The sequence below is a fragment of the Amphiura filiformis genome, chromosome 4 (genome assembly GCF_039555335.1).
Source record: "Amphiura filiformis chromosome 4, Afil_fr2py, whole genome shotgun sequence".
NCBI lineage: Eukaryota > Metazoa > Echinodermata > Ophiuroidea > Amphilepidida > Amphiuridae > Amphiura > Amphiura filiformis.
Window position 1 is genome coordinate 45,718,881 of NC_092631.1, and position 14,040 is coordinate 45,732,920.

The window sequence follows — 14,040 nt, forward strand, 5'->3', positions numbered from 1 at the left end:
TTTTTTCCAGATTTTGAAAAAGCAATTTGAGTACTTTTGAAAATTTTGAATATGAAATTAAAGAGTAGGCCTATTTTGTTTTCAGTAATAATCAGTTTTATTCTTATTTTTCGATTTTTTAACTTTTTGAATATTTTATAACAGTTGCGTGCTCTAAACATCGATCTACATAAACTCCTTGACCTGAGTATATTTATATAATTCTCGGAACGTGTTTGCCGTGTGTCAGGGGCAAGAACATTTGTTTTGCTAAATTTCAATTTTCTTCTCATTTCCTGTTGTATAGACCTATGCCTATACGCGCGAGATTCAAACATTCTAATAATAGGCTATTATTCGCCAAAGGCAGAAATCAGTGATGATCAGGGACTCTATTGTATCTATTGTAATATAATAATGCTGGGTTTTCTCCATATCGCTTTGCAATGCCGATTATGGCCAAAAATAGTGTAAAACACATTTTTGGCAAGCGTGGCGCGCTCATTACCAATATCCCGTAAAAGCCTTTTTGGAATCTCAAAGACTTTACATGTATTCTACAGTCGCTATAAGAAAAGGGTATATGTATGTATCCCACCCACTGATAATACCGGGTCAAAATGATTCAACCAGCATTTTTTTTTGTCTTTGCCCCGAAATTTACATTTTGCCCCCCTGACCAAGAAAGCTGGCTACGCCCCTGATAGTAGGCCTATGTGCCCATGTTGCTCTCAATTTCCAGTGGCATAAAGATGGGGGCAGATTGGGGCATGTGCCCTGGGCCCCACTCTTATAAGGGGCGCCGATTTAGCATCGATTCTGCGCCCCTCTAAGCGATGAAAGTCTATTTCGCACGCTTCGCGCGCATTTCAGGACAAAGTCATTTGAAAGATCAATTTAAGACCGATATTCAACTTCATTATAACCAAAATTAATTAGTGGCAGGCCCGCTTTGTGCTCCGCACGCAATAATTATTTCAAGAATCAGGAACGACACCTATCCTTAGCCCTGGGTGCCACAAGCCCTAGCTACGCCACTGTCAATTTCCCTTTTTTTGTGTTACTGTACTTTTATTTATTTATTGGTTATAAGAAAGAAACATGTATTTTCAAAAAATTAGAATGCATAAATTGAAGTTAAACTTGATACAAGTCACAGCATGTGAAAAACACCTTCAACTTTCATGTTTTTAGGAAACAGCTCAGGCCTATTATAAATAAATGTATGAACAAGTAAGCCTATAATTGTGAGAGTTTGCACACAAACATGGCAAATGGAGTAGCCTCCACTGTTTTTTAACCTCTTGGAAAGGGGGGGGTCAAAAAGGTTTTGTATGTCTAAAGAGGGGGGTCAAAAGGTTTTAGGTTCTCTGGAGGGGGGTCAAAAGGTTTTGACTCCAAAAATTTCCAAGGGCCCAGCCCCCCCACCAAAGTATTTATGAACGGTCCCTTTTAAATAATACTTGGCTAAACGAACGTGTTTAAATAGTGTTACCTAGGGATTTATAGTATAGCAATATACTTACAGTCCCCGCTACGATAAAGTAGGCCTAATAAAGTAGTAGGCCTAAATAACGAAGGTGTAGGCTACCTGCAAGAATTATCAGTATGCTACTTTACAATTTATGAAGTCAATGGCATGCCATACTTATGAAGCGCCCGCTGATACCCACAATGCCTTACGATTTTTCCCGGGGTTTCGCTGATCCGCGGGAAATCGTAGCAAAACATTGTGTACCGTCAATGGAGATAGTTGACTGTCTGGACATAAAGAAGAACGTGGTGTGGCGATGATTGTAAACTGATTTTCAACGAATGTGCTCTCAGGTATAGAATAAAAACTATTCAATGTATTTCATGCAATATAGATCGCTATTACGATTGCTAAACTTCAAGTGCCGGTCAGATTTGTGCATGGATTGTCGGATACCGGGTTTGCAATTTAAGCTTTTTTATTTACTAGTTCACGTCCATGCGTCACGAGAATGACAATTGACATAACTGACCGACGAGTTCATGAGTTCTGGAGTGGACATAGCTGTAAACCCAAATGATATTTAATTATGTAGATGAAATGTGCATTAAGTTGATTAACGGGTAAGATCTGAATCATTTCCATAAATGATGATGGTTTCAGAGTCACAATTCCAATCCACCATGTCCATGAATTCTCAACAACATAAACATACACATTGTCGAGAGTTCATGAATCATCGAGTTCACACATCATCCTGTTGACATTCATGATCATGTCATAAGACATAAATTGATGGTCATGTCATGACTTGCATTGACAATGACAACTCTCATAAGCGGTTAAGGCATAGGACTGTGAACCCAAGGGTCAAGGGTTCGAATCCCAGGTCCGGCTCTTTGTGTCCTTGAGCAAGACACTGCACTCTACTTGCTTAGTGCTTCGGAGGGCACTTTAAGCTGTCGGTCCCGTGTACATGCATATTTTCTCACATTAATGTAGTGTGCACGTTAAAGAACGTCACAGGCTATTCGAAAAGAGCAAAGGATCATCCCGGTCATGTTGACTGTACTTCAAAATACACTCATCTACTCTAGGTTCCAGAGTAAAAAATAAGTACAGCTTGTCTGTACGCAGTGCGACAATACTCATACATATGAGGGAGGCACTTATATGGAAGAAGAAGAAGAATAAGATGATTGAAAGTTCAAGTTGGTCATTAAAGATGGTGGCCACATCACGGCCTGTCAATTTAATTTGCTTGAGAAGTCTAGCCACAAATTTGTTCACTGATGAGCTTCACATTCGAGGCTACACAATGTACATCTAGACTGTTGCATTCAAAATCTAGTCGATAGTCATGCTTGTTGGATTCACTGAAACATGATCATGTAAACAATAGAAGTTAAGAAGTAAACACTTGCAATACGCATTCGATGCTAGAGTAATTTGCTATATAGTTTTTCTGTCGGACAGCGTTGACATTTTTTGCATCTGATGTTATTTATTATGTTGAAATTTGGATGAAAGTTATTTTGACGAGTCAACTGTAGCTGTATCTTGAGTAAAATTTGTCTATTTTGAACCTGTAGTCTAAAATTTGGTTGAGGTGCAATTTTAGCAAAAATTTTGATGCTTTAGGCTAATGAAAGTCGATTCCTTGTTTCCCGTTACCCTACTCCGCTCAAACCAATTGCTGGCCAAATATTTCATTATTTTGCATAAAACATTGATTTCTAACAAACTTTAACATACATGTACCAATAAGTTTTAAATATATATCATTATCTCGTTCTGTTGATTTTCAGGGGATTTTCTTTGCAGTAGGAGCATGGCATATATGCCATGGTTAATAATGAATTAATAACGAATACCTACTCACTTCTCTGTCCCGCACTTTTTGATCTCATCCCCCAAAAAATATTGTGAAACTTTTGATAATAGTTGTACAATCACCTTCATGTGGTTGTAAACTACATCTGTAAACTACAAACTGTGATTTATCACATGTATACATGGGTAGTTATTAGTTTACACCTGTAACAGATGCAATAATGAAATGGTATGAAATAATGAAAAATGAAGTGGTCACCTACTACACAGTCATGAAAAATTGTGTAACGGGAAACAAGGAATTGACTTTCATTGGCCTTAGTTCATGTAGTTTACATGGTGTCATGCTTCAGCAAATTCCGACTAGATTTTGAATGCAAAGTTCTCTTGCCTCGAATGTGAAGCTATCGGTTAGCAAATTTGTGGCTAGAGTAGACTTCTCGAGCAAACACTTGTCATGCTTGTGCAGAGATGCCACTCTTCCGATTTAAATCGGAATTCCGATTTTTTGTATTTTTCCAAAAAAATCAGATTTTCTAAAAAAAAAAAAAATTTTTTTTTTTTTTTTTAATTTTCAACAAATATTTTTGGTCAAAAAGCAAGTTATAGGCCCTAAATTACTTGTTGTTCAAGGTTGGAAACCATAGAAATACTGCTACTTCAAAAAAAAAATTGCCAATTTTATTTTAAGTTGGATAAAGTTGTACATTTTGATTACTTTTGCTTCTATGACACAGTCAGGAACACATTGAATTAGTATACATTGCTAGCTGTTCAGTAGAAGTAAAAGTAATTAAAATGTACAACTTTATCCAACTTTTGTAAACATAAATTGGCAATTTTTTAAGTAGCAGTATTTCTATGGTTTCAACATAAATAACAAGTAATTTAGGGCATATAACTTCTTTTTTGGCCAAAAATATTTTTGAAAAGTTAACAAAAAAAATAGGGTGGGGTCAAAAATTTGATGAATCATTGTTTTTATATTCCGCATTATATATATCCATTTCAGCCATGTAGGCCATGTTATTAGGCTAAAAAAATACTTTAGAAAATGTCTCTCATGTACAAAAGTATAGGAAACTGAACATTTAAAACCACTTTTTTGGGATGAAGGAAGCATTTTTTCAAAAAAGTCTAAAACTGGTTTTTATGTTAAAAATGGCCTTTGGGGTGCTAATTCTGCTCAAATTGCCTGGGCTTAGGTACCTAATTTGCATATTTTATGAGTATAATTTTGAGAAAACAAGCCTTGAAGAATATTACATGTATAATAGATAGTCTTCAATACTGCTATCTAGGCTTGTTTTCTCAAAATAACTTTATTTTTTTATCTATTTTAATGTACTTTAACCCTCAGAAATGGTGTCTCCTGCAGTGTAAAATGTGTAGAAACCCTCTGGCTTAGGGGGCTTCACCCCTCGACCCCCATCGGGCTTTGCCCCTGGACCCCACCAGGGGCCCTTGCGGGCCCCTGGACCCCGGCCGTGGGGGCGAGACTTGATCGCCGCTCCCTACGTTCGCAAATTTCAGATTTTTTTGTCATAACCCAGTGGCATCTCTGCTTGTGTACAGCTACATGTACGGTATGTCCAGTGTGGTCACGTCACACTTCCGGTGTGATGTGTCCAGAACATCTAGATACAATCTTGGAAGACACCGATAAATTCCAGGACTGCCTGCCAATTTTAAGCATTCTGTATTAAATATCTATTGCACATAACATGCCAAAGTCACAAACTTCAATATGAACTTCAAATACACCAGACCAGCTGTTAATCATTAACGGTACCGGTCCTTCAGAACGTTTTACTCTTGCAGCTGTTGATGTAAAATGCGACTTCGCTATCTCCATTTTCCCTATCAAAAGCGTCACATGTTGTTTATCATTTTGCGGAAATGTGGGAAATCGCCAGGCCGCCTTCTAGAAATGGGCAAGGCATTGTGGGAAATTGTCAGATCTGTACACGTTGTGTAGCCTAAGTCCCTTGGCCCCGAACTCGAAACAATAAACATGGCGGAATAAAATGACCGTGCATAAGCAGTTGAAGGACTGGTGGATCAAGTCAAGTCTATGTACGGTAACTCGGTTAATTGCGAATCGGTCTGACAAGGTCAGGTCAGGTCATATCCGCGTCATCAGAGTTGGTAAACACGCCATCTGCTTAATTATTCATAGATACCTTGAACGGCTGGAATACATGGATTACCCATTGTCGTAGCCGAGAGAGCAAACGTGAGAACTGGACACTTTTCGTGTTCTGGACACAAATTTGTCATAAATATATTGGCGATGTCCAGCAGGGTTCCGTTAAGGTTTTAAAATGTCGTCCGTAATGGCGCAAGTTTGCTGACGAGCTTGCAAAAACTTGCGTCCAGACAGATTTTTGTGCGTCCATCTGAAATTCACGATTTATTACGATACACACGTACCCCGGGTCTACACCTCGCCAAATGTTGATTGTTAAAAAAAATAAAAGTGCATTTTTTAAGCGTGATATTCCATCTCCATTCGCTATGATAATTTTCTCATTTCTGTGTCAGTTTTGGTCCAAACGTGGTCAAAACAGGTGCATAAACATGAGCAAAGTCTGTCAATCTTGAGCAAATTTTAGATTCGTAATTTTACTTCCGCATTTTTTTTTTAAATTAACGTGGTGTTGATGCTACAAAGCTAAAACACGCGCTGCCACAAATAATACTGAAAAAGGGTTATCATTTGGATTTTGTCTTTAAAATTGCTTTTATTCATCGTAACAATAATACTAATAAAGGAAACCTAGATTATTTATGAGAAAATAAACATAAAATATTAAAAATTGAATATTGTCAGGTTGTGATAAATAATTAAACATTAACCGCACGTTATCGGCACAGCTTGTAAACAAATCAGTCGGGACTTCCCCAGCTCAGGCAGTCATACAGCGATCGTTCGGAAAGCATGCAAAAAGTGCATGAGTATTTCCTGACGTTGCATTTACAAATATTGCAGAATTTACTTCAATTCTTAGCAGGTGGGTCAAAATTTTGGGGCTTTTATTATCTTAAAAATATAAAAGAATACAAATTTCTTATTTTTATCATCAATTAATGATAAAATTTGAAGTTTTTCTGCGTCCAGATGCATGTGACATGGACGCTTAAAATACTTGATTAGCCATGTGAACTTGCGTCCAAATTTGCAAAATACGCGTCTGGACGCGATGACGCACACTAACGGGAAGCCTGATGTCCAGTATTTATGGACACTTTTTACATGTACAGGTACGTTTGATCGTGATAGGGTAGATTCGATAGCTGTACAAATTGTACAAAATTAAATATCAATTTGATACAGACCTAAAATTGTGTACACAAATATGTTGGTCCATACGTTGTACATGTATTGAGTTGTTCGAGATGTACAGCTACGGGACCTATAAATCATTTGTTCATTCTTTTTCATAATTTTTCAAATTATTTGTATGATTCTTCTTCAGATGAACAATGATTTGATGTTTGCCTAGAGTGTATGCCCCGTTGACAACACAATGATGGTTACAGCTAGTCCTGCAGATGAGCCTGTAGGAGGAGGAGCAGGAGGCATTGAGACTAGCAGCCTAATAGCACCATTACTAGCAACACTGGATACTAAAGGTGTGGTCCTGGAGGACAGAGTAGATGCCTACCTCACATTAACAGAGTAAGACTAAATATCCATGTTTTATATTGCAATAGATACACTACAATATTCCTATTGGGGCTGCCTGTACAGGTACACCATTGCCAAGGTTACTTAGCTGGTACTATTAGTTATTAGGTGAAGCGGAGGTATGGTACGGGAAATTATCGTGCGCGAAGTGTCATACTGGGTGACAGCGTTCGATTTACCTGGATTCGCATCGCAAAATGCGAGTCATTTTTTACAAGCTGCTACTCAACTACACAGACCTGTAGCAAAAAAATGCGATCCAAAAATATCGGGGGAAAATGCCTACTTGCGACCGTGATTCACGTTGATATTCCATCTCCATTCGCTATGATAATTTTTCTCATTTCTGTGTCAGTTTTGGTCCGAAACGTGGTCAAAAACAGGTGCAAAAACATGAGCAAAGTCTGTCAATCTTGAGCAATTTTCGTTCGTACTTTCACTTCGCGTTTCTATTTTTAAATTAACGTGCTGTTGATGCTACAAAAACTAAAACACGCGCTGCCACAAATAATCTGAAAAAGGGTTATCATTTGGATTTTGTCTTTAAAATTGCTTTTATTCATCGTAACAATAATACTAATAAAGGAAACCTAGATTATTTATGAGAAAATAAACTTAAAATATTAAAAATTGAATATTGTCAGGTTGTGATAAATAATTTAATAAACACCGCACATTAGCGGCACGTCATCGTTGTAAACAAATCAATCGGGACTTCCCCAGGCCATGTGATCAAACAGCTGTACAGCGATCGTTCGGAAAAAAAAAAAAAGTGCACGATTTCCTGACGTTGCATTTACAAATATTGCAGAATTTACTTCAATTCTCAGCAGGTGGGTCAAAATTGTGGGGCTTTTATTATCTTAAAAATATAAAAGAATAAAAAATCCTTATTTTTATCATCAATTAAGGATAAAATTTCGAATTGCTTTTATTCATCGTAACAATAATACTAATAAAGGAAACCTAGATTATTTATGAGAAAATAAACTTAAAATATTAAAAATTGAATATTGTCAGGTTGTGATAAATAATTTAATAAACACCGCACATTAGCGGCACGTCATCGTTGTAAACAAATCAATCGGGACTTCCCCAGGCCATGTGATCAAACAGCTGTACAGCGATCGTTCGGAAAGCATGCAAAAAGTGCACGATTTCCTGACGTTGCATTTACAAATATTGCAGAATTTACTTCAATTCTCAGCAGGTGGGTCAAAATTGTGGGGCTTTTATTATCTTAAAAATATAAAAGAATAAAAAATCCTTATTTTGATCATCAATTAAGGATAAAATTTCGAAGTTTTGTCTGCGTCCAAATGCATGTGACATGGACGCAAAATACTTGATTAGCCATGTGAATTTGCGTCCAAATTATATATATATGGAAAGAAATAAAGATTAAAGAATGAAGGTCCCAGTAAATGTGTCATCTGTTAATTCTGTTTGCCACCCATTGTGACTAACTGCCAATTGTATTGTTATTCTTAAGTGGATTTTCCAAGAAGGTGAGACCTTTCTCTTTTCCAATATAGATAAGAGCGGAGAGCCTAAGATGGTATCCAGTGTTTGATTTTTGTCTATTTTTTAAAGCATAGAGTAATCTGTGAGAAGACAAGAAAATACAAAAAAATGATAAAAAAAAAAAAAAAAAAAAATGCTACTCAAAATTTTGGAATGCTACTCAAATCTGAGAGTGAGTAGCAATTTTTGCTACACAAAAAAATAGATGAAAATCGAACACTGCTGGGTGAAGCCGAAGGCTGAACCCAGTATGACACTGAGCGCACGATAATTTCCCGTACCATACCGACGCTGAACCTAATAACGAATTTATCATACCACTAAGTCATTCTAAATATTGAAATAATTACGTTTTTAAACATTTTAATTGCTGCTAAATAAGCTTAAATAGGAAAAACATTACAAAAATAGATGACTGTTCGCGTATTACAGATTGCGTGCATTTTACGCTACCGGTTTACACGAATCGCCTTTATACGGCGTACTCGCCATTACACGCCGTATCGGGCTTTATGAAATACGCTCTCACTGACTAGATATAAAGCGTAAAATACGCACTCACTGACTAGATACGAAAATATATCAGGTTAGCGGTGTTCTTTGATGTTTCCCTTAGTGGTATGATAATGTGTAGTACCAGGGCAGTACCACTGCTGGTGTTGGGTTCTGGCAGTAGCAGTATGGGTACTACTTTGTGTGCACTAGTCAGGTATAGCGACGGTATACCTGTGCGTGCGGCCGCAATAAGAATTAAAGTTATAAAACAAAATATTATAATTTATATAGTTAAAACATGGCAGTGCCAGTGATTAATTAGGTAGAACACGGTACACATTTTTTCGACAGTTGACCAAGTGCTCAGTTTCATTATTTGTTATGAATCTTTTACAGACGTTTACGAGGAGATGATCAACAGAATTTAGCTCAAGAAATTTCCCAGCACACATCTCAACTGACTCGTCTTTTTGTGTGGACATCATGAGCGACAGTTCAGAGCTATCCCAGGCTGCCTTGCAAGCACTCGGGTTTTGTGTCTACCACCAGGACATATCAAGGTAATTATGGGACAAATTACATACGGTAATTATTAAATCAGTCATGGTATATATATTTTTTGTTTTTTACCCAGGTTGATCCATGAAGGACACCCGTTTATGTCCATATATTGTTGTTGTTTTGATTTTCATCTTTTCCTGCACGTTGTAAGGTATTATTAGAGTTTTGCTTAAAAGTTAACTTTTTCAGAGTCTTGATTAGCAGCGTCTTCATTCAGCATAGTCATGTGACCGTAGGATTGTAAACATCACTATGCTGAATGAAGATGCTGTGATGGTGTCGCAAGCTACGTCGCTGAAAAAGGTAATTTTTTAAGCAAATGTCAAAAAGAGTCTAATATCAGTATCCACGCTGCTATTATTAGTTTGTTTTACAGTTTCAGCCTATTTGATTTGGTGGTTTCATTTTGATCACTCGCATATCAGGCCATTCTTACAAATTTATTAGTTTGTTTAATAACAGTGCTGTTATAATAGATTACTTATTATATTGGAGGGTTGGGAAAAGGTTAAAGGGCCTTGACCATTGACAAATTAAATAACAAAAGTATCATTGATCACTTCATAGTCCATACCATGCAGAACTACTGCTCAATGTGAAGTTAATGAACCCCTCAATTGAAAAGGTAACCTGTACGAAAATCAGGTTGCACCAAATTAATGTGGAATGTGCTATAATAGATGCTTTGTTTCTATTTCAGATCTGTTTCAGAAGAAGATGCAAACACAGTTCTAAAAGGTAATTGTCTGAATGGCTAGCATCACTTAACTTAATGCTTCTAGAAAAGTGTATCAGGTTGCTGGTAACTAAACCTGGTTTTCGAGGGGGTGTTTTATAACCCACCCAGGAGAGTGCAGCTCATTATGGACAATACTGAATTAAAAGGTCACTAGCCATGCAGGGTGTGAGGTACACATGGCAGCCATTATTAACACATGCATGTTCTTCACCTAGCATTGGTAGTCTCCTCGGCTGCCTTGTGTGGATTGAGCGGAAACAAACCAGCAACTGACACAGATTAACTTCGCTCGGACTGTGTGTGTTAAGGGGGTACTACACCCATGTGGTAAATTTGTGACTATTTTTGCAGTTTTCTCACAAAATAATTACACACTGGTAACAAAAGTTATGTATATTATTGGGGCAAGGAATCCAATTACCGTAACCACTCGGGTATAAGCCCACCCCCTAGATGGCAGATTTCACTTCAAAAATGGGGTGGGCTTATAACCGGGAAGGGCTAGTGCTGGAATTTTAAAATAAGAACAATTATCCCTCATCTGTATATGCCCAATGTACCAGTAATTTCTATCTTTTATGTCAATTTCTTAAAATTGTAAGTGTTGAATGTTAATTATCAACTGATATGTTTTTAATTTGTTCTGAAATATGAGAGCATTAAAGCATTGACTTGGCCAAAATTTAGTACTGGGCTTATACCTGAGTGCACCCTTGTTCCCAGAATGTTTTGAAAAATAGGGGTGGGCTTATAGCCGAAGGTGGGCTTATACCCGGGTGGTTACTACACTGAAATTTCAGTGACTCAAGACAAGCGGTTCAGTTTATATGATAGGAAACGAGGTACATCCCAGCGGTACCTTATTTCTGATCATAAATAACAAACCGCTTGTCTTGGGTCACTAAAATTCCAGTGTAGTAATTGGATTCCTTGCCCCTATAATATACATAACTTTTGTTACCACTGTGTTATTAGTTTTTGAGGAAAAATGCAAAAATAGACACAAATTTATCGAGGGGTGTTATTGTTAACAAGTATTACCACACATTGCAATATCTGTGATGTAAGAGACTGCCTACTGCGCATTATGGCGCCTATTTTTAGACTCGGGTACACATTCCCTTTCCACAATCCCATTACCTGATCCAGGGTAGGTTGGTGGCCATAATTATTTAATAGTTTGTGTCTGTTTCTTTAATAGTTGAATTTTGAATTTATTACTTATAACAGCTCTGTGCAATTCACTGCTGAAGACAGAAGATAAGAGTACATGTACCAGGGCATTGTGGTGTCTGTCCAAACAGAACTTTACAGCCAAAGCTATCAAATCAGAGGTAAGTCATGTTCACAACAGATTGTGAGTACACAAGTAAATATATTTTAGAACAGACTATGTAGAAATTTGAATTTGAGAACAAGGAATATATTAAGCGTCAGATTCACAACAACCAATAAAGTCAAATTTAATTGTAATTTGTTTTGTAGAAAATATGTGATGCGATCAAGCAAAATCAGTCGGAACTCGGAAATATGATTTTGAGGTATATCCAAACAAAGGAAATATTTCCTTTTGTTTCCTGTTGTTTTGGAAACTCTTTTATAACTTTGGAACTGGTTGTTCAATTTCAACGGGGGTTTCTTTTTTTACTATCCTATAAGAAACTGAAAATTCAATATTTCCGAGTTCTGTCTGATTTTGCTTGATATCTCATCGCATATGAAGAGCGCCTTTCAAAATTGATTTAGTGAATCAAAATAACATATCCATGTTGACTCTCTTTTGCTTCCTTGTAGCTTCACTCTATTTTGTGTGCTGTAGAACATGCTTTGGTTAAGTCTCAGTTCCAGTCCATGACGGTAGAGCATGAGAGTGTCAACGTTATTATCAAGTAAGTCTTTGATACACTACCCTGCAATTATGACAGGAGCTATATGTGTTGGTGTTTGTGCGTAATGGACGCTAAACTTTGGGCATTTTGAAAATAATATGATACAATTTTGTTTATTGCAAGTCCACTTAATATTCAGGGTAGTAAAATGTTTGTTAAAGCAATGAGAAGTCCCTTAGTACCAATTTGAAAACCAGCTAATTGCATTGAAAAGACCCCAGAGTCAACTAGTGTGGCTGACTTTATATGACACACATATTTGCTCAGTTTGTATCCAATCACTTCAATTTTTTTGCATTTTATACAGGTTGTTGGAACAAGTTCCAGAAGACATGCCAAGCTATGCGTCACGCTGGGCCAAATTGATCTACCCACTCCTCGTCCATTCTGCGCATAAGATCCGTGAACGATCAGCTCAAGCCATGCAGCTAGGCCTACCAGCCTTACAGTCCCACAGGGCTGAGATCATCCCTAGTCTCATCCCTGACTTGAAGGCAGCCTTGGTACCTGAGATGGTGAAGTTGTTCGGCTGGCAGACAGGAGCTTCATGTCTTGAGGATTTGGGGCTATTTTGTCTCCATATTAGGAAAGGTTAGTACAATGCATGTCATCTTAAATCAACTCTGATTATGTCTGTAAGTAAGTGGACAAGGGCATAACGTTGTTGGTGTGACAACACATCGTATCAACTTTTGGTGAAAATTTAATTTTTTTACTGATTCAATCAATGGATTTTTAGCTAACCAGTTTAAAAAATAGGTAAAAAATGTCAGCCATTTTGAAATTGGCCCACTCCTCAGCTGCAGTGAAAGAAAATGTTGCAAATACTTCAAATGGGAAAAAAATAATATTTTTCGCAATAGGTTCTACTGGCTGTAGTTAACTTTTTAGCCTTATCTCACAAATTTGCAAGAAAACTAACAAAATATTAACTTTTGCTTTGCCAGGCCCTTCATAAAGGAGGAAGCTTAATCAATTGTCTGCTAGGAGTTGTGGAGCAAGGTTTCAAGCATCCATCAGCACAGGTGAAGAAAGCTTCATTTGGGGTATGGACTATACTCATTGATAACTTTGCTACTGAGCCAGGTAAGAAAGAGATATATACTTTAAGGTTTGACACTATTTTAAAGTGTTGCGATTTGGTAGTTCACAGCATCTTGCGAATGGTAGTTAGCTTTGGCAAAAATCGAATTGCTCATTTCATAGCGAGTGTGTAGAAGAATTCAAATATCACAGATATACTTTTGTAGGTCCTGTGGTTCTTGAGTTAAAGTCAGTTATGTTGTAGGAGGGCTGAAACACCTTCAACACTTACATTAACGTACATAACTCATTAACAACGATAAATCAAGCAAGGTTTGAAAGAATATATGGTTTGTAGAATGAACTTTATCAAGCAAGGTTTGAAAGTATATGGTTTGTAGAATGAACTTTTGCAAAATATCAAAGTGTTATTTTTCAATAATATATTGATTTACATAATGAAAATCAATATTTTTTGGCTGCTTCGACCAACAGTACCTTGTCTACCTTTAAAGCAAGATAAGTACAGGATTTGTTTTTTGGTGCACCCAATAGTGTTCACGATGCCTGATAGCAGGGTAATAGTAGTTTGCAGTGCATAGCATTACCTACTGCTGTTAGGTTTGACACTATTCTCATATTATTTTGCCCCTGTCACATGAATCACTGGTATTATTTTAATTTGAATGAATTTATCATTGAATATGTAAATTGTCATTTTGGACTCATTGGATCATGTTGGTTAAAAAGGTACTGGATTGTACCTTTTTAAGATGGAGAAATTTGTTCTGCCATTTGAATACTTGTATAATGAGACATACAAGGATGTGCT

The 14,040-nt window shown here is 37.0% G+C and overlaps 1 protein-coding gene across 1 annotated transcript in view; it reads left to right on the forward strand.

Annotated features, from left to right (window-relative positions):
* Positions 1–1,691: 1,691 nt before the first annotated feature.
* LOC140150218 (uncharacterized) overlaps positions 1,692–14,040 on the forward strand; it is a 46,660-nt gene continuing 34,311 nt past the window's right edge. The window contains 10 exon segments of the mRNA XM_072172223.1: positions 1,692–1,806; positions 6,793–6,968; positions 9,393–9,463; positions 9,466–9,556; positions 10,258–10,295; positions 11,527–11,630; positions 12,091–12,185; positions 12,493–12,712; positions 12,714–12,776; positions 13,133–13,271. Of these exon segments, the coding sequence (XP_072028324.1) occupies positions 1,795–1,806; positions 6,793–6,968; positions 9,393–9,463; positions 9,466–9,556; positions 10,258–10,295; positions 11,527–11,630; positions 12,091–12,185; positions 12,493–12,712; positions 12,714–12,776; positions 13,133–13,271 (1,009 nt within the window). The 5' untranslated portion in view covers positions 1,692–1,794.